This window comes from Rhinopithecus roxellana, chromosome 4, assembly GCF_007565055.1.
Source record: "Rhinopithecus roxellana isolate Shanxi Qingling chromosome 4, ASM756505v1, whole genome shotgun sequence".
Lineage (NCBI taxonomy): Eukaryota > Metazoa > Chordata > Mammalia > Primates > Cercopithecidae > Rhinopithecus > Rhinopithecus roxellana.
The window spans coordinates 67,428,171-67,449,937 of record NC_044552.1 but is presented as its reverse complement, the minus strand read 5'-3'; the positions used below and the strand labels follow the sequence as shown (position 1 = coordinate 67,449,937).

The window sequence follows — 21,767 nt, the reverse complement described above, 5'->3', positions numbered from 1 at the left end:
AACCACCTTTCTTCTCTCCCTATAGCAGTACCCCCACCCCACCTAAACCCTGCGTGCACTCCACAGCCCCTCATCTTCTTCAGTCCCTCTTTCCCTGATGACCACAGACCTCTCCAAGCTGGACAGACACTGTTCCATGGTGTGTTTTGTTAAGGTCTAAGGGAAGTCCTGTAGGAAGAGGTAGTTGTTACTAAACTTGAGGAAACAGATGAAACAACATATAGCACACAATTCAACACACTTACTAAAATGTATTAAGAGCATTTGGCATCTTAGTGAAGTCACTGCTCATAACTACTGTTCCACCATAGAATCTTCACGAGAACAGCCTGGTGGACTTCACCAGAAGGCTGATGGACGTTGTGGGTGGGCATTTGGGGTGTGGAAAGGCCGCTTGGCACGTTCTCAGCCTGCGTCAGCCCACACCGCCCCTTACCACCAAAGCCTTCTATTTCCCATTCCATCCAGTAGGAGCAGCTGTAGCTGACCTGAAACCTTCGGGGACAGGGTCATTGATTGTTTAAATAGGTAGGTGCAGGGTCTTGGGGGTCCGGGGCCTAGATAACATAGCTCAGGCACCACAGGCTCCTCCCACAGCACATCAGGATGCATGAGGCTCAGCACAGCTTATTTTCACTTTCTTGGCCATAAAGTCTCACATCATATTCAGTTGTTTTCCTTCTACCCTAAAATAAACACAACCAGAAAAGCCACTCTCCGATCTCCATCTTTTTAAGGAATTATTTGGCCACAAGGATCTTTAGAAGCAAGTCTTCTTAAGAGAAAATGACAACCTCTATGGGATTTCCACAATAGAGTTCCTTTTGAAAAGCAGTGGTGCAGCCCACACCTCCTAAATTGCCCTATTCTCTTTGCCTTTCGTTGAGTCTGTATGAGATTCTCATTAACAACTTTAACAATTCCTGGACACTGAGGCTTTTGTCAATTATGACGAGACTTCCCATTTCCTAGACCGTGGTCTCCGTCAGCATTTTTGTGTGTGTAGTTACTGTTTTGACTCCATTTCCGTCTTTAAATGTTTTTCCTTTGATATTTGAATGTGTCCTTGTGAATTACCATGAGTCCATTTTTGGAACAAATCAAGGTGTAAATCTCTTATCAGTTATGCCTGAGAAGTTTTATCTTCTGACAATTAAAGAATCTCCACAGCTGGCAGTAGCTTAAACACTATCAAACCGTGACATTTTTTGATGGTTTCCATTTTCTCAGTCCTGCCTGTGCCTTTCGGGGCATTTAAAGTTGCTACTAGAAAGTTCTGTGGCTTTTCCGACTACACTCATGAATTCAGTCCAGTTGATTAATCAGTGTCTACTGAAAATAAGTGGTGTCTCTGTCTCAGAAGTTTAGCACTGAGTGGTCCCTGGGGGCCTGTCTGCCATCTCTCTGTGTCTTGAAGCTGCTGCTGCAGCTTATTTTTTTACTCATTCAAAAACTAAAATATTCTTAATGCTGTTAAGAATTAAGAATATTTTAAGAACCTGTTATCTGCTGACTGACTTTAATGATTTGGATTGATTTTTCAAGCCATTGTGAAACTGCGTTTTCAAATTAAGTGACCATCAAGCACAGGTCTGGTGGATGTCGTTAGAGAACAGGTGCAGCCAGCTGATTTCTCCATGTCATTTGCAAATCCAAAATGTACCATCTTCCATGCCTAGAGATGACACTGAAGTACATGGAAGAGTCGGTTTATGAAAACAGGCTGTCGACAGCCCATCCTCCTGTTTTACAAGGATGAGTTGATTGATCACTCTATGCCACATATCATGCCACAGAATGATAATATGTTTGCTTACAATTAAGGTGGACGTGGGCGTGGTGCACTTCACTCCCTTGATACAGCCCAAGATAGAGCAGCCGTTCAAGCTGGTGGAAAAAGTGGTTCAGAATGTATTTCAGTTCCGAAGGAAATACTGCCATCGAGGGCTCGGGTAAGAATGCCTTTTCTTCTCTTCAGTCGCAGTCTTCTTCATAAAATCCTCAGGCACTTTTTAAGAGTAAGAAGCTTGTTTGCTGTGTTGTTAAAGCTCTGAGTATTACACTGAGTTCAGTCCTGTGACGGACAAGACGTCACTGTCACTGAGGAGAGAGCAAAGACTTGCTAGACCTCAGGTGGCTGTCACAGGGTGGCTTTACCATACACACAGCCTGGAATTGGTGACTGCACAGCTCACAGTGGCTGTGTACTGGGGAGCTCGTGGTTCCCCAGTGAGGACTTGAGACAGATAATAATGGGTTTTTTAAGTGCTTGCTTTCTTCCGAGTTGCCCTGTCTCTTCTTTAAGGACATACTTGAGAACTAGGAAGCAAATGTGATTTTTGAGCAGCCAAAATCATCGCGAAGTCCTCACAAAAGCACGTTTCCATCTCACAGAAAGCTGCTGCTCCCAAGAGGCTCACAGGAACCACTGGGAAAACCCAACAGGGCGCGGTGGTCTAGAGGCCGCCCACCTTGATGGGCTCTGAAGGACCACAGCTATGTTGCAGATCCAGAAAGAGCCAAGAAGCTGTTGAATCAGGCCCAGTGATAGTCTGCTTAAGAAGGCAGGAGAGTGTGTGTCAAAGATTTCCGTCTATGATCATCTATCCATATTCAGCTGTTGAAAGGGGCTCAGCCGGAGAGGCACATATTTCTCAGTTTCTAAAACCTCCTCACATGGCTTCATTGTAATTCTCTCCTTCGCAGGGTCTGAAGTGTCCCTTCAGCACATGAAATGACAGCAGATGATTTTAGGGGCCGACTGGGCATCAGCTCCTAAGAGCGCTGCAGTCCACAAAGCCCATTGCTGAGGATGCCAGATGGCAGAAGTTAGAGCCTCAGCCTACCACTTGTGGCCTCTAATTAAGCCAGGATTCCCACCTTACCAGATAGTTCCTGCTTCTCTAGCAGAGACTTAAGGTGCAGAGCTGGTGACAGAGATGCCATTGGCCAGCCATTTTGGTGCTAATTAGAACAAAGACACCCCTGTGGCTGCAGCCCTCAGCTACGGTGTGCTGCTGGTGAGTGAAACAGAAGCTGGATTTCGGCTCACACTTACCCCTCATGCAGAGCAGGACCCACACAGCTGTACCTGATAGCCCTGATTCATGGGGAGGGGAACACAAAACTATGTCCTTTTATGTGCTTTTGGAAATCCTGGAATTGGTCTGAGCCTAGAGCTGACACTAGCGTTTCCAAGGCAACTCCCTAGCTAAGTGAAGGGCCCTATTCATTTCAGATACACCATCCTCAGGACAGACATGGATCAGACACTGTGCCATCTGGGGTAACAGGGCAAAGTTCTTTAACCTGTTGGTGTTCTTCAGATGTTAGAAACCGTCATCAGGTCCACTTTGCCATGAAACTAAACTCAAAGATCTGTCACCTCACCCTGAAACTGTGGGGACATGCAATTCCTTGTTGAAAGGACCATCAGCCTATAAGCAACATGCAATCTCCCCGACCATGACACCTTCCAAGCCCTTTGGGATGAGCTCTGTAAGAACCCTGAGACTTGAAGAAAAATGCAATCCAGGCCTAACTCCACAGCATTTCAAGCAGTTCTGCTATTTATTTTAAAACAATGGTTCGATTCAGATAGGTGAAATTTAAAATATATCCTCTACTTCAAATCAGTTTTAAAGATGCCTGAAAAATAACAAGAGGGATAATTATTTATATTTTCCTATCAGCTATTTTCAAACTGTTAGCAAAAAAAGTAACTCTTTTAGCATGAAGAGTTCTAAAGGCTGATAAATTCAAATTCTAGAGAATCAAAACTGGGGATTTGTCACACAAGAAATAATACAACTTTCACATCGAAACATGAGGCAAATCAAGCTTATATTTCTACAAAAACACAACTGAGCAGATGTTAAACTTACCTTAAAAAGTACATGTACTGATTGAGCTTTGGAGAATGCTTTCCCATTGTGGGCTTGCCTCGCGCATCAGGTTAGAGCTGCCTCAGTGGTGGGCCGTGCCTCTTACCTGGCGCTATACAATCCAAGAGGCTCCTGCCACTCCCTCCAGCTGTCAGTAGTCAGCAACTGTGGTGTTTTCAAATGAGGGTTAAAAAGTGTCATGATTTGTGGAATTTAAGTAAAATTCTGATATTTCTCTCTTCCCTTCAGAATGTTATTCCCTGAAGCACAGCGCTTGGAAAACACGGGCAGGCTGTTAGAGTTGGCAGACATAGACCCTACTCTTCGGTCTCGCCAGCTCTCCATCTCACACTTTAAGAGCCTCTGTGATGTATACAGAAAAATGTGCGATGAAGACCCACAACTCTTTGCATATAATTTCAGAGAAGAACTCAGGCAAAGAAAAAGCAAAAAGAAAGAAAGAGGATGACGCGAAGAGTTACAGACTCTAGCTGCTGCCTGGGGGCAAGCAGCCTACCAGATGTCGATTTTGCACTACGTGGAGCTTCTTATATGGGTACTCTTTTGTCTTTACAGAATGAGAATAAAAATGCCAATGACCAGATGTGACTTACTTTCCTTTTACTATAGCTTGGCAGAGAAAATAAATATCAAATAAGATACAGTACAAGCTTTCTTTTAATATATACTGTATAGATAATAACAGGTTTAGTATAAACAGCATCTATTACAATCTTACAAAAATGAAGTATCTGCACATTTTGCCCCTAAACCACATTAAAATAACTTAAATATGCTTTAAATAAAGCAAAAACTGACAGCTGAAAGAAAATGCCCAGAGGATTTAAAAAAATGACCCTTTGAAAACTATTAATCACAACTTCCCCAGCCTTACTTTTTCCACATAACTTAAAATAATTATTAGAAGGCAATTTTAAGGATTCTAAATCATTTGATACCTGCTCAAAGTGGATATAAACTAAGTAATTTACAGATTCTGACCAGTTTCATCTAGGTTTCTGATCCACAATAAATTAAAATAACTTAAATCTTTACAACCATTTTGTGGGAAAATGTAGACTGCACAAAACCCAGGAATGAATAGTTTTTTTGCAATTTCCACTTTACCACCAGTTTAAAAGTAAAATGAGGAATGTAACCCATATCTGGATTGAATCGTACTATGATTTTCCATGGCTCTCTGTTTCATAAAAACACTCGTCATTGACAACAGATGTTAAACTCTGGACACTGAATTCTCGCTCTAGAACAGAATTTAGATCGATGGTGGCATTTTCAGATTGACTGTCAAGGGACTGGTGACGGAGCTGAGCCTTGAGCAAAGTTCCTCTGTCCCTCTTGGTGCTGTTGGCTTTTCGTTTGATGGGGCAGAAGTGCCCCCGGACCAGTTTGGGCTGCTCTCCGCCCTTCTGGCCCTCGCCCGACTCCGGGCCAGGCTGCTGCTCAGCCTCGGGGTGAACGTCTGGGTCCTCAGAAATCCTCAGTCTCTGGAACTGAATTTCAATGTCTTTAGTAGGGCTGCCCCGCTTCAGAGTTTGATGGTGGTCATCATCTTCATCACTCAGGATATCACTCTCTTTGATGAGATTGTCGGCAAAATCTGCCAAGCCGGGGTGTGGGTATTTCCCGGGAGAAGCAGTCTTGGAGTCCTGCCTGCCCTCGGCCGTGGGGCAGCCGCTGCTCTGGGTGCTGCTGCTCAAGCTGCCCTCGTCCGAGTCCAGCAAGGTTCCCTTGCCAGTCTCGCTAGTCCACTCGCTGCTGGAGGAATTCTTCAGGACTTTTAAAGACCTGGATGAAGCTGCAGTGAGAAAAACACATTTCACTGTGATACAGAAACAGGTTACACAATGTGTAATGTTTGCCTCAAAGCCTGTGTAAGATTTAACATCTTAATTAAGATTTTATTTTATGATGCCAGGCGTGGTGGCTCAAGCCTGTAATCCCAGCACTTTGGGAGGCCGAGGCGGGTGGATCACGAGGTCAGGAGATCGAGACCATCCTGGCTAACACGGTGAAACCCTGTCTCTACTAAAAATACAAAAAATTAGCTGGGCGTGGTGGTGGGCGCCTTGTAGTCCCAGCTACTCGGAGGCTGAGGCGGGAGAATGGCATGAACCCGGGAGGCGGAGCTTGCAGTGAGCCGAGATCGCGCCATTGCACTCCAGCCTGGGCCACAGAACGAGACTCCCTCTCAAAAAAAAAAAAAAAAGAAAAGAAAAAGATTTTATTTTATGATATGACTTCAGTTAGCAACTATCCTGGTATTTAGGCAAAAACGTAGCTACTGAAAACATGGAAATTTTTGACTTAGGTTTACAGTTGTAAGTTGGGCAATTCAGCGTTTTTAGATTATCAGAGCTCAATTATTTAGATAGAACTAGACACTAGAAACTACTATATGGGCTAAGATTTCCTATTTTGCCGATGAGTAAACTGAAAAGTTAACTGCTAATAAATCTAGGCTCCTTTCTTTCACTAAGGTGCTTTGTAATTTGATCATCAAGATCACACTATATTCCTATGCATCTTCTCACCTTGTGGATTTCCCTTGCTGCTCAATTAAAAGTAGAAAATACTCCTCCCCTCCCCCGCCCCCTTTTTTTAAAAGACAGTGTCTTGCTCTGCCACCCAGGCTGGAGTGCAGTGGTGTGATCTCCACTCACTGCAACCTCCACCTCCTGGGCTCAAGTGATCCTCCCATCTCAGCCTCCTGAGTAGCTGGGACTATAGGTGCGCACGACCATGCCCAGCTAATTTTTATATTTTTTTGTAGAGATGGGGTTTCGCCATGTTGCCCAGGTTGGTCTCAAACTCCTGTTCTCAACAGCTCAAGGGATCCACCTGCCTTGGCCTCCCAAAGTGCTGGGATTACAGGCATGAGCCACTATGCCCAGCCTAGAAAACACTCTCTCTCTCATATGAGAACTGTCTCTGCTGGAATTTCAAACCAGCTTTCTGAAATTTGATGTTATAAGGGTATGTGTGGGTGGGTGGGTGTGTAGTTCTGTTCTCTTGGATTGAAAAAAGCAAGGGAGTTCTCAGTTTTGGTGTTTCTACAAATAATAACAGCATGTTACTTTGATGGCCAGTTTATTTTTACAATGGAGAAAATAGTAAATATGTGGTAAATCTGAAGAGGTCACATTGATTTGACATGAAAAAGAGAAGTTTTACATTTTCTAAGACTAAAAACAACAAAGACAATAATAAAATAGTTAATGTAGAAATAAGGTTCTGAAAACTGAAGCTGAAATTTTAGAAACAAGCAGAAAGAATAATGTGATTTGAAATGCTTACTTGGTGCCTTATCGACTAAGAACGAGTATAAGAGGCCCCTTAACTTAAGACAGCATTACATCCCAATCAACCCACTGTTCAGTTGATAATATTGAAATCGAGAATGCATTTAATATACCTACTAACCACTGCGGCTTAGCCTAGCCTGCCTTCAGTGTGCTCAGAACACTTACAGTAGCCTACGGTTGGACAGAGCACAAGGTCTGTTTTATAATTAAGTGTTATGAAATGTATTGAATGCTGCACTAGAAACGAAAAACAGAATGGTTGTCTGGGTATTCAAAGAACGGTTTCTACTGAATGTGTGTCACTTTCACACCATGGTAAAGTCAAAAAATTATAGGTTGAACCGTCAGAAGGTGGAGACCCTCTGTGTAAGGTTCTTGATCTTCATTCAGCATTGACCTTCAGGATGCCTGGCACTGCTCTGAGCACTGGGAATACAGCAGTGAGGAAAACAAAGTCCCTGGACCCATGCACATCTTAGTGGAAGAAACAAAATCGTACATTTGGACAATGTCAGCTGGTAGGAAGACAAGGGATTGGGGGTTGGGGGTGGCTGTATTTTCCAGTAGAATGTCTGGGAGCAAGAGGCATGTTTAGGTTTCTTCAAAGGAGATAAAGGTATCTTGATGACTTACAAAGTGAAAACTCACAGCTGTATTACAAGAGCATATATCCTTTTCAGAAGCTCATCATGTTTGCTTGAATAAACACAAGGCTAGCAAAATTCTCACCTAATTTAGCTGAAACAGGAACTCGGTTCTTAAGAGGTACCAGGCGATCCTTACATGTTTTCTCCAGTGGTAATTCACACTTTATGTGACGCCTGAAGTTTTCCCTCAGAATAGAACGAATCACCTTAACAATGTTGGTTTTGCTTTCACTGTCACTGGGTGGGGGGGGAGAGAAAACAGCAGAAGTGTCCAGAGTGTTCATCGTGCTTCCATTCCACGCCCGCCTGTGTTCCTGCGCCTTGCACCTGCTGGGCCAGGCTGCCAGCCAGCCACCCAACAGCAGTGCCATGTGGCCTCCCATACAAAAGGAGGTGAGAATTGATCACTCTTAAGACTTTGATATTTATTTAATCACCATATTCTCCTACTAGCGGCCTCAGTTGCCTTTTTCGGAGGGTGGGGAGTGTGACCCTGATGTCATCAAAATTCAGGAAGGCACTAAATATAAACTCCCTTCCTTAAGAGACATAATTCTATGTTATTTATGTTGGTTTTAATCTTTGGAAGTCAGTCATACCTGCAACACAACTGAAAGATGGTTTCTGGCCGTCCTTCTATTTCTGACTTCGTATGGATCAGTTCCCATATGGAATTATTTTCTGTCCCTGTGTAAAAGGAAATGGAAACAAGAGTCTACAACTTTGCCCAAAATGCTGTGGTTAAGAACACTTGTAAAGTTTAAATCTCATGAGTTAAGAAAGTCTAATATTCCCAGTCCTGGCTCATTTTCTTCTGTGGCTTGTTCTATGTATGATTTTCACAGTTACAAGAACTGAAATGCCTTTTGGTTACTCTTTACATTTCCTGCTGCAGATTTTCCTCCATCTGAACTGCCTTCGCCCTCTCTCTGGAGCCCGTCTGGGGAAGAGATTCGGTGGATCCTATTCTTCAACCCTCCTTTGCAGTTTTGCCCTTTCCTTGGACGGAACAGGAACTGGGATACTTGAGGTAAAAGAGGCCAACCCCAAATGCAGTCATGTTCTAGAAAACATAAGCACTTCTGACAAAAGTTAAACAGAAGCCCAGCAGGTCACTGCATGACTCAGCCTGCTGGCCTCTTCTGTCACCAGAGACCTGTCACCAAAACAAGGTTACTCTGGAAGAATCTCTGAACATTTTCCAGAGTTAAAGATTTTTTTCTTTTTATATCACCTAAAGTACTACCTAACCTTAAGGAATTTTCTGCTATATTCTAAATTTGTAAAAACATAAATTTGTGGATCTCTTTGTTTTTCTAATACATTTTAGGGTATCAAGGCAGAAAGGAAAATGTTGAAAACTATTGATAGAGACAATAAGGAAACGATGAAAGGCATTTGGCAAAGAAAAAGCTATCCACCAGCATTTACTTTCTCCCAGAAGTCTGCTAAGGAACAGCAAAACAACCTCTCTTTGTCCTCATTTTCCTTGTCCATAAAATAAAAGGCACCAAAAATTATCCCCAAGGCCCTTTCTTACTTTTCATTCCACCGTTAAGTCTACTGAAATGCTTTTTCTGGCATCGTACTGCATGAAACAGTTACCTGCTGGATTCCCCAGTCTGACTTGAAGCGCGGAGATGGGGATCAACCAGCGGAATTTAAATGGGTCCAAGTCAGCAGAGTTGTGTGCAGGCCGGGAATTCGAGGGCTGTAACATGAAGGCCCACCAAGAAAAGTGTTAGGGAAGCTCTCTCACTGGGGGAGGATGTGTGCACAGTGAATAGGAGTTTATGTTCTCCCCGTGGGCGAGTCTCCGAGCAGCCATGTGGGTGTTCAGGGCACAGAAGTCAATCAGCTACGCACCCAATTCTCAAAGACCTCACATGCTGGGGAAGGTGCGGAGGCAGAGTTGTGGTTCAGAATCAGTTACAGGTCTCAAAGCGAGAACAGCAGCCAAGGCTTCCACACCCTCACGCTATCTCTGAATGGTAAACCGATGGCATATAGTATCCACAGCTAAGCTTTGTTTTTGTTTTTCTGAGTCAAGGTAAAAGGCATTTGAAAATAAACCAAAGTTTCACAGACTGTGTGTGGAACAACCATGGGCCATTTTCAGGGATATAAAAGTTGATGTTCTATGTAGGCCCCCATATGAGTATTTATCTACTTCATTTACTTATTTATTTATTGACAGGGTCTCACTCTGTCGCACAGGCTGAAATGCAGTGGCATGATCAAGGCTCACTGCAGCTTCCACCTCCTGGGCTCAATTGATCCTCCTGCCTCAGCCTCCCAAGTAGCTGGGACTACAGGCACGTGCTACCACACCCAGCTACTTCTTGTATTTTTGGTAGAGGCAGGGTTTCACCTTGTTGGCCAGGCTGGTCTCAAATTCCTGGGCTCAAGCCTCAGCCTCCCAAAGTGCTGGGATTACAGGCATGAGCCACCGTGCCCAGCTGTACATCTTCTTTTAAAACAGACATCTTTCACGGGGAGACTCAGAAACGCTCTCAGTATGTGATGGGGTTAGTTACCCTCAGAGTAAACAGTATCAGTCAGCACAGCCTTGGTGCTCAGTGGACTTTTCAGTTCAACATTAATAGGAAGATACAGCCATGAAAAGGTAGCTTAAATTAAAACGAATTTTTGCCTTACCAATTTCTTTTTCAGTTTGCAGTTTTCTTTATAAACCAGTATGACGGCTCTCTTAAAAACTAAAGAAAGGAAAAGAGAAAGAAAGTCTTTATTTTATGCAAACTCTTCCAAGGTTAAACTAGAGCTGAATGTCTTAACAGAATAACGCTCTTCAAATGTATGAGTCTCTAAGACCTCACTCTGCCAACACATGAGTGAATAAATGGTACTTCCCTTTCGCTCATATTTGAACTATGCAGAAGCACCTGCTTGTTTACAAGCTACTATTGGAAGTTGATCTTGGCTTTTTAAAACTCTTTATTTTATTGAAAGCTGAGGACACTGTGTTCATCTCAGTGACAATATACCGTCACTTGCTCTCCCAACTCTCAGAGAGAATTAAAACATCTTGAAATGCAGCAGACTATTAAGATAGCAGGTTTCTGGCCAGGCGTGGTGGCTCACGCCTGTAATCTCAGCACTTGGGGAGGCTGAGGCAGGTGGATCACCTGAGGTCAGGAATTCGAGACTAGCCTGGCCAGCATGGTGAAACCCCATCTCTACTAAAAATACAAAAATCAGCCGGGCGTGGTGGTGAGCACCTGTAATCCCAGCTACTCAGGAGGCTTAGGCAGGAGAATCGCTTGAACCTGGGAGGTGGAGGTTGCAGTGAGCAGAGATCACACCACTGCACTCCAGCCTGGGCAACAAGAGTGAAACCTTGTCTCAAAAAAAGAAAAAAGAAAAGAAAAGATAGCAGGTTTCAAAATAGCCCCAGGGATCTGTTCCTGTAACACTTGGCCTGAGCCAAGCATCAGAAGGGAGAACAAGATAATGAGGATGCAGAGAGATGCCGGAGTTTTAAATAGTTGGGGGCTGGCCCTGTTAAGTCCCCAACCATTATAGCAATTCTAACTCCTGGAGCTCAGGAGTGAATTGGACTGGTGTGGCCAGTGAAGTTCTTCATTAACCCCAGCCTCTTCAGTCTATATTCTTCTGAATGGAATACTAACCAAATACTGTGAGCTCAAGGTCCTTTCTAGCTTTTCCTAGAGATAGAAATGGATTCAACCAGGAAACCGTAGAGTGCATCAGAAGCTCTCCCATCGAAAGTTCTGTTACCTAGATTGTAAAAACAGGAAGTAAGGAAGATATGGAAATCCCATGCTAGATCATCTCATGTTAGATAGTGATGTACACACAGTCATTGCTAAAATGCAAGGACAGCTGGTTTAATTTTTATGATACCTGTAAACATGGGGCCTTAAACAGTGGAGGTTTTGAAAATATGAGCTAAGCCCCAAAGTGTCTGATCAATAACATAAAGGTGAAGGCATTTTGCTCCAATGCACACACATGTAGGTGAGACATGCCTTGTGACCAACTCGATTTCCATAAGATGAACTCTACCACTGTCCGTGGTTCTTCTCGAGTGCCTTTGTAAGCTTTCCCCTGGGATCTAGTACATCCACCACCTCTGAGCTCCATTCGGGCTGCTGATAAAAGAGCACCAGCATTGAAACTGGCCAGAGTGAAGGACTGATCTCCAGCTCTTTCCTGTTCCTGCCATTTTCTGCCTAAACTCTGCTACTTCCAGCATGCTGGCTTTAGAAGCACAAGATTATAAATTAAGCAATCAGATAAAAAGGAAAAATACAGAAAATGTCAAATCCTGCTTGGACTAGTTTTATAAGTAAGCAGGCAACCACCAATATTTGATGTTAAAAATATATATATTTGATGTTAAAAAGATATATTTGATTTTTTTTTTTTTAAAAAAAAAGCAAAATAAAAAAGGAAAAGCCCCAGACTCCACATTGCCGGTTCCCACGTCCTTTCTCCACCCCAGCCTCCGCCAGCTCACCCTCCACGGATGTTCCAGCCAATGTGAATGTGACATAAGGTTATATTTTAAACCAGTGTAATGAAGTTTATGATATGTCTATACGTAAATTGTATAGTTCATTAGACACATTGTTATCAAGAAAATCTTAGGCATTTTCTCCTCCAGGAAAGTCCTAACAGGGCAGCCTATCTGGGAGGTACAGACCCCACATCACATGCACTAGGCTCCCAGAGTGCAGGCGCCTCACAGACCTCCTTCTCTGTTCCGCTTTGCTCAGCTACTAGCTGGTCAAACACGGTCCCATAATCCTCATAGATCTTCTGCATCTCGTTGATGTGGCTCGCTACTTTCTCCATTGCCTTTAGTGCTTCTGCAAGATATGAAATGATATTTATTTAAGAACTGTTATTTGTTTTTGATCCTATCCAACAGTAATAATGGAGTCAAGATTCAACTCAGGATTCCAGACCAGTACCCACTAGCAGGAGCATTACATTCAGAATAAGTCACAATAGCCCACTGTAACCCAGCCATTAGAATGAAGAACAGCAAAATTATCTTCTACTTCAAATTCTTTTTGAAATGAGGCAGAGTATCAGGGAAACGTATCACTCACTAATAACAACAACTGACATGTATGGAGCACTTTCTACTTAGCAAGGATCACGACAGATGATTTCTGTGAATCATCTCATTTAATGTACACAATAACTCAAAGACTAATCAATCCCATTTTACAGATGAGAAAAGTAAGTGCAGGATATTCTGCCGGAGTTCCAGAGAGGAAAACACGAGAATGGAGCCAGGCTTCAAACCTAAAACTGACTGGGCTTAGGGCACCAGCTCTCGAGTTTGGCTTCCCCTTCTGGGAACCGGGATCCAGGTTTAAATAGAACATAAAAACATCCCCGTACATGACTGACTGACAGAACAATTGTTTACATTTATATATGGTATATGTTTATAACTTTCCGTGAAGGAATATGAGGGATACATTATTTTATAAAAGCCAAAAAGCAAAATTTTAGGTCACTTCTAAATTCAGTATTCTGTATACTTTTTGTCTCCCAATGCAGCATTTTAATTCTATCTGGAGGGAAGTTTGGAAGGAAGTTTTTAAAATCAAACCCTTCTAAAGATGATCTTAATACAAAATGAAGTTTTTACACAATATGAATGCTGAACATAATTTGTATTATTACAGAATTTAACTGTCATACAAAAATGCTTTCCTCTTGTTGATTTTGATACCAAAGTATGCTTGTCATGGAAAAAAGAGCCAGTTTAATTTATGATCTTCTCAGTATTTATTATTCAGTAATACTAAAGTGTTCATAAGTCTCTTTCTCTCCCTAGAAATTTTATCACCTATGGTTTAACTGAACCTCCTAGTTTCAACATATGAACAAATCACTATCTCCAACCCAAATAAAGCCCCTCTTTAAGGATCTTCTATTTACTATCAAACTGCCAGGCTTTGTGTTTTTGACAAATTGTATCTCAGGCAATAATTTCAGAAGTTCAAACGGTAACACAACAACAGCGACTTGAAAGCACAACCCATCACTGCGAGTTTGGTTTCGGAGCCGAGCTCTGCTCACAGATCTCCACAAGGTGGAGCCTCACCCACAAATCCGACCAGCAGCTCGGGTGGCGAATACCACAAAACTTAACCAAGTGATAGGAAAAAAGGCCTGATTTTCAGTTCCAGCGGCACTGTTTCACAGCCAAGTGACCTGAGGTAATTTACTTATTTTGAGAGTGTAGACAGAATCATCCCTGCATAGGAGGAGAATGGTGATACCCTGATGGGTGATACTATAGGAGGAGAATGGTGATACCCATTTTTACCCAAGTATTTTGTAAGCTCTAAAGGAGTGACCAGACACCTAGCTACTTTCTTTTTTTTTTTTTTTTTTTTTTTTTTGAGACAGAGTCTCGCTCTGTCACCCAGGCTGGAGTGCAGTGGCCAGATCTCAGCTCACTGCAAGCTCCGCCTCCCGGGTTCACGCCATTCTCCTGCCTCAGCCTCCCGAGTAGTTGGGACTACAGGCGCCGCCACCTCGCCCGGCTAGTTTTTTGTATTTTTAGTAGAGACGGGGTTTCACCGTGTTAGCCAGGATGGTCTCGATCTCCTGACCTCGTGATCCGCCCGTCTCGGCCTCCCAAAGTGCTGGGATTACAGGCTTGAGCCACCGTGCCCGGCCTGCTACTTTCACATATTCACATGAAACCTAAGATGAACCATCGCAGAACTGAAAAGTGACACAGGACGTGCCACTGGGCGGGGAAGAGGTGAGCTGGCAGGCCCAGGGCACGGCAGGCAGCCCCTCGCCCGGGGGTGCCCCTCGCCGCCCTGTGCGGGCCCTCGCCCGGGAGTGACCCTCGCCGCCCTGTCCGGCCCTCGCCCGGGGGTGCCCCTCGCCGCCCTGTGCGGGCCCTCGCCCGGGGGTGCCGCCGCCTTCTCACCCGTCAGGTGGTAATGTTCCTCGCTCTCCTGGTCTGTCAGGGACACCAGCTCCTTGAGCAGCAGCGGGTACTTGAGCACTCTCTGAACCGGCTTGATGAGGTAGGACTCCAGCGTGGAGGAATGCTGCTTGGTGGGGTTCCGGGCGTCCAGGAAAGCCTTGAAGGCTTTGTCAGTTTTAGCTACAAGCAGATGGAAAAAAGACCTTAGAAGAGCACAGTGGGGTGAATTAAATTCTTCATTTATCTTTAACATTTATAGCTCATCCATTTCTATAGTCCTCCTAATGCCATTATTTAATAAAAACCCCAACACATCAGCGGGTCAGGCACCCAGCTGTCAGCGTGGAATTCCGCCTCACAGCCCTGACAGCCCTGGAGTGCTGGGAGCCCTGGGAGCTTCCGAGGATGGAATGCAGGCTGCATGCCAAAGAGTAACACCGACTCAAAATGCTGGAATGTCTGACTTTAAAGACACATTTCATGCATACCCATGAGAAAAATTGTTATAGATGACCTAAAAAGTGAGTTTCAAACAATTCATTAAAAGTCATGAAGCGCAGCCAGGCGCGGTGGCTCACGCCTGTAATCCCAGCACTTTGGGAGGCTGAGGGGGGCGGATCACCTGAGGTCAGGAGTTCGAGACTAGCCTGGCCAACATGGTGAAACCCGTCTCTACTAAAAATACAAAAATTAGCCAGGCGTGGTGGTGAGTGCCTGTAATCCCAGCTACTCGGGAGGCTAAGGCAGGAGAATCACCTCAACCCCTGAGGTGGAGGTTGCAGTGAGTCAAGATCGTGCCACTGCACTCCAGCCTAGACAACAAGGTGAGACTCCCATCTCAAAAAAAAAAATCATCAAAAAAGCCATTAAGCAATGTTATCCAGACCCTACACCATACCCACAAAAATTTCATAAAGAAAAATAAACCAGTGTTTTTCCCACTGGCCTCACTCTAATTATTGCTTATTCTTATTCTGTACACTTAAGGGCTATCTGAAAAGCAGTATCTTTTCTCCTGTAAAGTAAGGTGACAGGTACTGCAGCCTATAGCCTTCACTCCATAGCTCCAAGCAGATTCACTGTTCGCACACCCAGAGCCACAGCTCCCTTCCACCAGACATGGCAGTAGGACCCTCTCTGGCAGTGAAAACTGCCCCTCTGTTCAGTGTCAGAGTACCATGAAGGGTGTGTGTAGGAATCCAGGTGCATTTGGTTTGAGTACCAGCGGATACACCAGTGCTACCTGGATTCCACCAGTTGGCATTGGATGACCAGCTGCTTGGAATGTAGCTACTCTGAAGGAAGATAAAGCCTTATCTGGGATTGTGTTGTAAGATCAAATATTCCAGGAGATGCAATACCATTTTGAATGTGATTACCAGGCCAAGAAGGTGGTGACAGGACCCCTCTTCTTTATGACAAAGGAGGAACTGAGCAAGCCCTTGGTATGCTTTCATTGTACTGCATCGATTGTCAATACGTATTGACAAGTACATTGGTATGCTTTCATTGTGCTACAGACCATCAATACAAAGGTGCTTGTGGGCCAGGCATGGTGGCTCATGCCTGTAATTCCAGCACTTTGGGAGGCCTAGATAGGAGGATCACTTGAGGCCGGGAGTTCGAGACCAGCCTGGGCAACACAGTGAGACCCATCTCTACGAACATTTTTTAAAGTAATTAATTAACTAATTTAATTTAAAAGAGGGTGTTTGTGGAAGGAAATGGCAACAGAGGTCAGACAACTGTCTAAAGCAGCTGGAGAAGATGGATTTGGGCTGGGTCTTGCTCATCTGAAGCACTCTAAGACCCCAGTGTTTAAACGTGGGGCTTTTCTTCTGGGATACCATGATGTTCTGGATTAAGATCCAGTGGCAGAGCTGCATCCGTGGACATGAATGAGCACTAAGGGTGTCAGGATAAACCTCCAGGTGCCCTCCAGGCCCGCGCAGAGAGAAACACTGAAGAGCAACCTTTGGAAAATGTGAGCTCTTTCCAGGTGCACCAGAGAGACTTTACTTTCATCTGGCAAACTTCTTGTGAGTTTGGAGGTAGTGGTTTGGTGGTAGGTTGTTGTGGCTTCTCAGGCTTAAGAAGGTTAACAAGGGAAAAAAAAAAAAAAAACAAAAAAAACATAGCATGCATTTCTTTCCACTCCCATCTAGGGTTTGGGGTTGCAAGTTTTTAGAGAAAGGAATTTGGCAAGAAAAGAATCCAGATGTAACTGACAGAAAAGTGACACGTGGCAAAGCAACATCTCTGCTCTTAGGCACACTTGTTCCCGGCTACCAATAAACTGACAGAAACAGAAACCTTTCCCTTTAATATTTGTCACTGTCAAGGTCAAGGATGGACCTTAATACATCAAAATTGCACTTACTCTCTACCTGTTAAATACAGATTTACCCTTTACTAACAGTTAAAAATGCAAAAAAAAAAAAAAAAAAAAAAAAAAAAACCTATAAAAGGTATAAGCAACTTACCTCGCTCCAGAACCTTCTGTACTTTGATATGGTTAGCACAGAATCCACTGTACAGTTTAAAGTGGTCCGCGTAATAAAGGAAAGAGCCTCCGAGGGAAAATAGTAATTTCTAGAAGGGCAGAGGGGAAAGTCAAATCAGACATGGTTTAATCAATGCGTGCCGGCTTGTGGCATTTGACAGCCCCGTGGCTTCTGTCAGACTCCACAGCACTAATGCCTTAAAGAAGTTCAGGCCTGCTCCGTCCACACAGGAGGTGGGGAACAGCCCAGGTGCTGCCCTGGCAGGTCTCTAGCTTGACTGCAGAGCTTCCAGCAGCAGAGCCTACTGACAGTGTGCAATCCAAGGACAAGAAACAAAGAAAGTTCTATAAAAGTACAGCTGACAAGGTGGGATGTAAACAATCTGAGAGGTGCATTAGTAAAGCTGATTCTGCATTGCTTGGGTAGAGTGATGCTGTCGGTATGGTTCCAGGTCCCCTTGGAGGGCTTCCTACCACACTGCGGCCTACACGGACGCTATGGAGCACCGGTGCTTCACAGAAGAGAGGCCTCGAGCCCAGCAATTAGAAACCTATTCTCTTAATCCCAGATCCACATGACCACAGGGAAGAAGGATTGGGCGCAGGGTGTAGGAGCTCCGGTTTCAGAAGCAACCACCCTGGATATCCTTAAAAGCAGCTGAGAAAAGAGCACCTGCGTGCTCAGCAACCAGGCGGGAGGTGCTGCCGGACTTCTGACTACCAGAAGTATGTGCACCAGGAAAAAAAAAAAAAAAAAATACAGCCTTCCTTTACCACCCGCTAGAGGAAAATGGTACAAGGAAATAGTCACAGGACAATAAACAGTCAATAGTCACAGGACAAGAAATTCTTTCTCATGAGAGAATTTTGCACCTAGCCACTTATTTTCACTTTAAGCCTAAATCTGAGATACTTACTCTAAATTGTGAGGGGGTTTCTAGGGTATTAAAGTCAGATGATGCTGAAATCCCATCCTCCAGGGTCTCCAGAAACACCTTCTGAAACTCAAGCATCTCTGGCAAACTTCCAAAAAGTGACTCCATCTATGTGAAGATCAGGATTTGAAATGAGGGGATTAGCCATGAAGTTCGCGATACCACGCTAACTCTTAGGCCCACAAATAAATCACAAGGAAATTCTTCACGGAGAAGCAGACAGAAAGTAAATCCTTTAAGAAGACAGCACGTTCATTATGGGATATGGCTTATACATAAAAAGTTTCACAGCTCCATCCCCTATAATTCTCTATTCCTACAGTAACTTTTTAAGTGGATGTAAAATTCTCAGAATTCAAATCAACAAAAACGTAAGTCACTAGAAAAGAACTAATTATGTGGTTTAACATTACAAAGATATGTATTGAAAAGGAATTTCTGATCATACTCTCTTCTACCTCAAAAAGACCATAACCATCCCTCTGCCTTTGTAAATGCTCTGCCACTGAGTCATGCAGCCGAGGCCACAGCAGTGGCTTAGGAGGAGGCTATGCCTGGGACTCTCAGAAGACCCTTAAGTCTTGGGATGTTCTTTTGGGATCAATAGAGAGCATCTCGTAGGAGTTCTGCTAAAAGGCAAACAGAGACTAACCCGTGGATCACTGGACAGAAGGAAGGGGATTTTATTTACCTCATCTTGAGTTAGAAAGGTCTCATTCTGAAGTGGCTCCAAGTATAACTCAAAGAGGCAGCTCAGATCCTGAAAGAAAACACACGAAAGTGTCTTCAATGCTTTAGTCTCCAAAATACCCACAAGATTTGGGTAGCAGCAACCTGGCAGCAGCTCCCAAGGCTCCCATCAGGATAAAGAAGTTTATGCCTTGTTGAAATTATTATTATTATTATTATTATTATTATTTTGAGATGGAGTCTTGCTCTGTCACCCAGGCTGGAGTGCAGCAGCGCGATCTCAACTCACTGCAACCTCTGTCTCCTGGGTTCAAGAGATTCTCCTGCCTCAGCCTCCCAAGTAGCTGGGACTACAGGTACACTCCACCATACTCAGCTAATTTTTGTATTTTTAGTAGGGGCCGGGTTTCACCGTGTTGGTCAGGCTGGTCTTGACTCCTGACCTCAGGTGATCCTCATGCCTCAGCCTCCCAAAGTGCTAGGATTACAGGCGTGAGCCACCACACCCAGCCTTTGTTGAAATTCCTTACCCTAAAAGTAGTGATTATTGCTCACCTAATTCAAAGAGGTTAATATCACAATACAGGCAACAGCTGGATTCCATACCTTTACGGATTCCATACCTCTGCCTCTCTTCGGGCCACTGCAGCAGGGGCACTCACTTCCCTGCAGAGGAAGGAGGTCTGTGTGGCACTAGTGTCAGATGCAAACCAGCTCCTGGCTTCTTCTGCCTCAGGGAGCAGAGTGAGGTCCAGCGTGGAGCTGGGAGGGTCAAGATCTGGGGAGCCCTTCAACTTTGGGGCTGACTGATTTGCAGACTCTCAAACTCACATATTCAAAGTCAATAAAAAATTCCTACAGAGCTGCAGCTCTAATGGCTAAACTCTCAGCCATATTTGGGTCTCTTGTAAATGAGGCTCCGGCAGGACAGTATAGTGGGAGTAGACTGCAGTTACAAAACCCATGAGCGAAAGATTTTGTTTAATAATTTGAAACAAAAGCTGGGCATGGTCATGCCTATAATCCCAGCATTTTGGGAGGCAGAGGCAGGCAGGTGGATCACCTGAGGTCAGGAGTTTGAGACCAGCCTAGCCAACCTGGTGAAACCATTTCTACTAAAAAAAAAAAAAAAAAAAAAAAAAAAAAAAAAAAAAAAAAGCTGGATGTGGTGGCCCATGCCTGTAGTCCCAGCTACTCAGGCTGAGGCAGGAGAATCACTTGAACCCAGGAGATGGAGGCTACAGTGAGCCAAGATCACGCCACTGCACTCCAGCCTGGGTGACAGAGCGAGACTCCATCTCCAAAATAATAATAATAATAATTTGAAGCCAAGGCCAGGATATAGTTTAGTGATAGAAAAGATTTCTCTTTTATTCTGAAGAATTTTGAGCCCTAAAATACTAGAGGCAGTTGACTGCAAAGTCAGCTATAATAACTCCCTCACTTCCCAAGAGGGGAATCTAAGACCCAGGGCTTTATAAAGCCCAAAGCGCCCCGCAGAACTTTCTGGCCTTAGTTCGGAGAGCAAGGCAAGGCCTGTGACACGGATGCTGTTTCACAATAAAAACCTCCCTGACCTTCCCTCACCATATTCCACACTGGACTGCTCAGAGAAGGGAGATGACAGAAGTTACTGAATCATACCTCAGGGAACACAGAGATGCCAGCAATTTCAAGGAGCATGCAGGGACCCAGGTTAAAAAACGACAAGATTCTGTGTTAAGCGTCAGCAACAAAAAAGAAATTAAGAGACGGTGGTGTGTGTGTGAATCACAACAGGCGCCAAGTGCGGGTTACTTTGCCCGAGAGTGTTGGGGCCTGGCAGTCATTCCTCACAGGCTGGTACTGCCCGGGAGGACTTACTGGGCCGCAAGGTCAGGTCTGCGCAGAGCTGCGGGGGCAAAGGGCTGTGACCCGAGGAGCCCTGAGGAAACAAAGTGCAGGTTTCTTGCAGAGAGAAGGGAGAGTCGGTCCTTGTCTACTTCACCCATGACACCATCTGAGTTCTCCAGCCTGTCACTGAAATGACCCTCCTGGGGCAGCGTGGCCTAACAGGAAACTCTAACAACACTTTTAACAAAAAGGGACATCAGTTCTTCTCTCAGCTCTGCCCTTGACTCTGGGGGCGAGAGCTCCATGACTATTCTCAAGATGTCAGAAGGGCTCTGAAGCTTCCAAAATACCTACAGCTCCACACAGCGACATGGAAAAAGGTGACTGTGGAGACGGGATTATTCAGAACTCGAGTCTGAACAGCCCGGCTGTTCACTTCATCTCCACACCCTGGATGCAGGACAAGACATAATGGAAAATGAAACTAAACTGTCATCTCTCTAACTTTTCTTTCTCCCCTTTGAGACCAAAAGAAGGGGCTTTGGGAAGCTACGTGTGAATAAGGCCTTAGGTAAAGTCCAGGTAAAACAGTGACATCAACGAAAGGGGAAGCTCAGATCTGTCTTGCAGAGAAAGAAGGTAATAGCCGCATGTGTGTGCCAAGCCTTAATTCAAGGACTCAGCACCTCAGAATTGGAAGGCATTTAGAGAAGGGGACCGAGTGTCTCAGACCCCAAATACGGGAGTTGAAGGGGGCTGTCCACCAGGCAGCAAGACGAAGGCAAAGCCGGGCCTGGACCCTCAGCCCACCGCACCATGCCACACTGCTCCAGTAACTGACAAATGAAGCCAGCTTCAAATGGTCCCAAAGCTCTAGGAAACACTTAAAGCAAAAGAACCTGCTCCCCAGGCTCCTGTGTGCTTCAAAAAATCTTTCTCAAACCACTGACTTGGGGCTTATGAGATGAATAAATGAATTCTTCGGGTACTCAAGATA

At 44.5% G+C, this 21,767-nt stretch overlaps 2 protein-coding genes across 2 annotated transcripts in view; one reads left to right on the top strand and one right to left on the bottom strand.

The window, feature by feature from the left end:
* TFB1M (transcription factor B1, mitochondrial) overlaps positions 1-4,548 on the top strand; it is a 55,428-nt gene extending 50,880 nt beyond the window's left edge. Inside the window, exons 6-7 of the mRNA XM_010357552.2 lie at positions 1,825-1,952; positions 4,134-4,548. Coding sequence (XP_010355854.2) covers positions 1,825-1,952; positions 4,134-4,353 — 348 coding nt within the window. The 3' untranslated portion in view covers positions 4,354-4,548. The remainder of the gene's footprint in view (positions 1-1,824; positions 1,953-4,133) is intronic.
* Positions 4,549-4,989: 441 nt separating this feature from the next.
* TIAM2 (TIAM Rac1 associated GEF 2) overlaps positions 4,990-21,767 on the bottom strand; it is a 134,665-nt gene continuing 117,887 nt past the window's right edge. The window contains exons 15-25 of the mRNA XM_030928255.1: positions 18,939-19,007; positions 18,230-18,355; positions 17,293-17,401; positions 14,810-14,989; positions 12,592-12,710; positions 11,508-11,616; positions 10,516-10,574; positions 9,463-9,568; positions 8,457-8,544; positions 7,940-8,094; positions 4,990-5,703 (exon numbers count right to left, since the gene is read on the bottom strand). Coding sequence (XP_030784115.1) covers positions 5,066-5,703; positions 7,940-8,094; positions 8,457-8,544; positions 9,463-9,568; positions 10,516-10,574; positions 11,508-11,616; positions 12,592-12,710; positions 14,810-14,989; positions 17,293-17,401; positions 18,230-18,355; positions 18,939-19,007 — 1,758 coding nt within the window. The 3' untranslated portion in view covers positions 4,990-5,065. The remainder of the gene's footprint in view (positions 5,704-7,939; positions 8,095-8,456; positions 8,545-9,462; positions 9,569-10,515; positions 10,575-11,507; positions 11,617-12,591; positions 12,711-14,809; positions 14,990-17,292; positions 17,402-18,229; positions 18,356-18,938; positions 19,008-21,767) is intronic.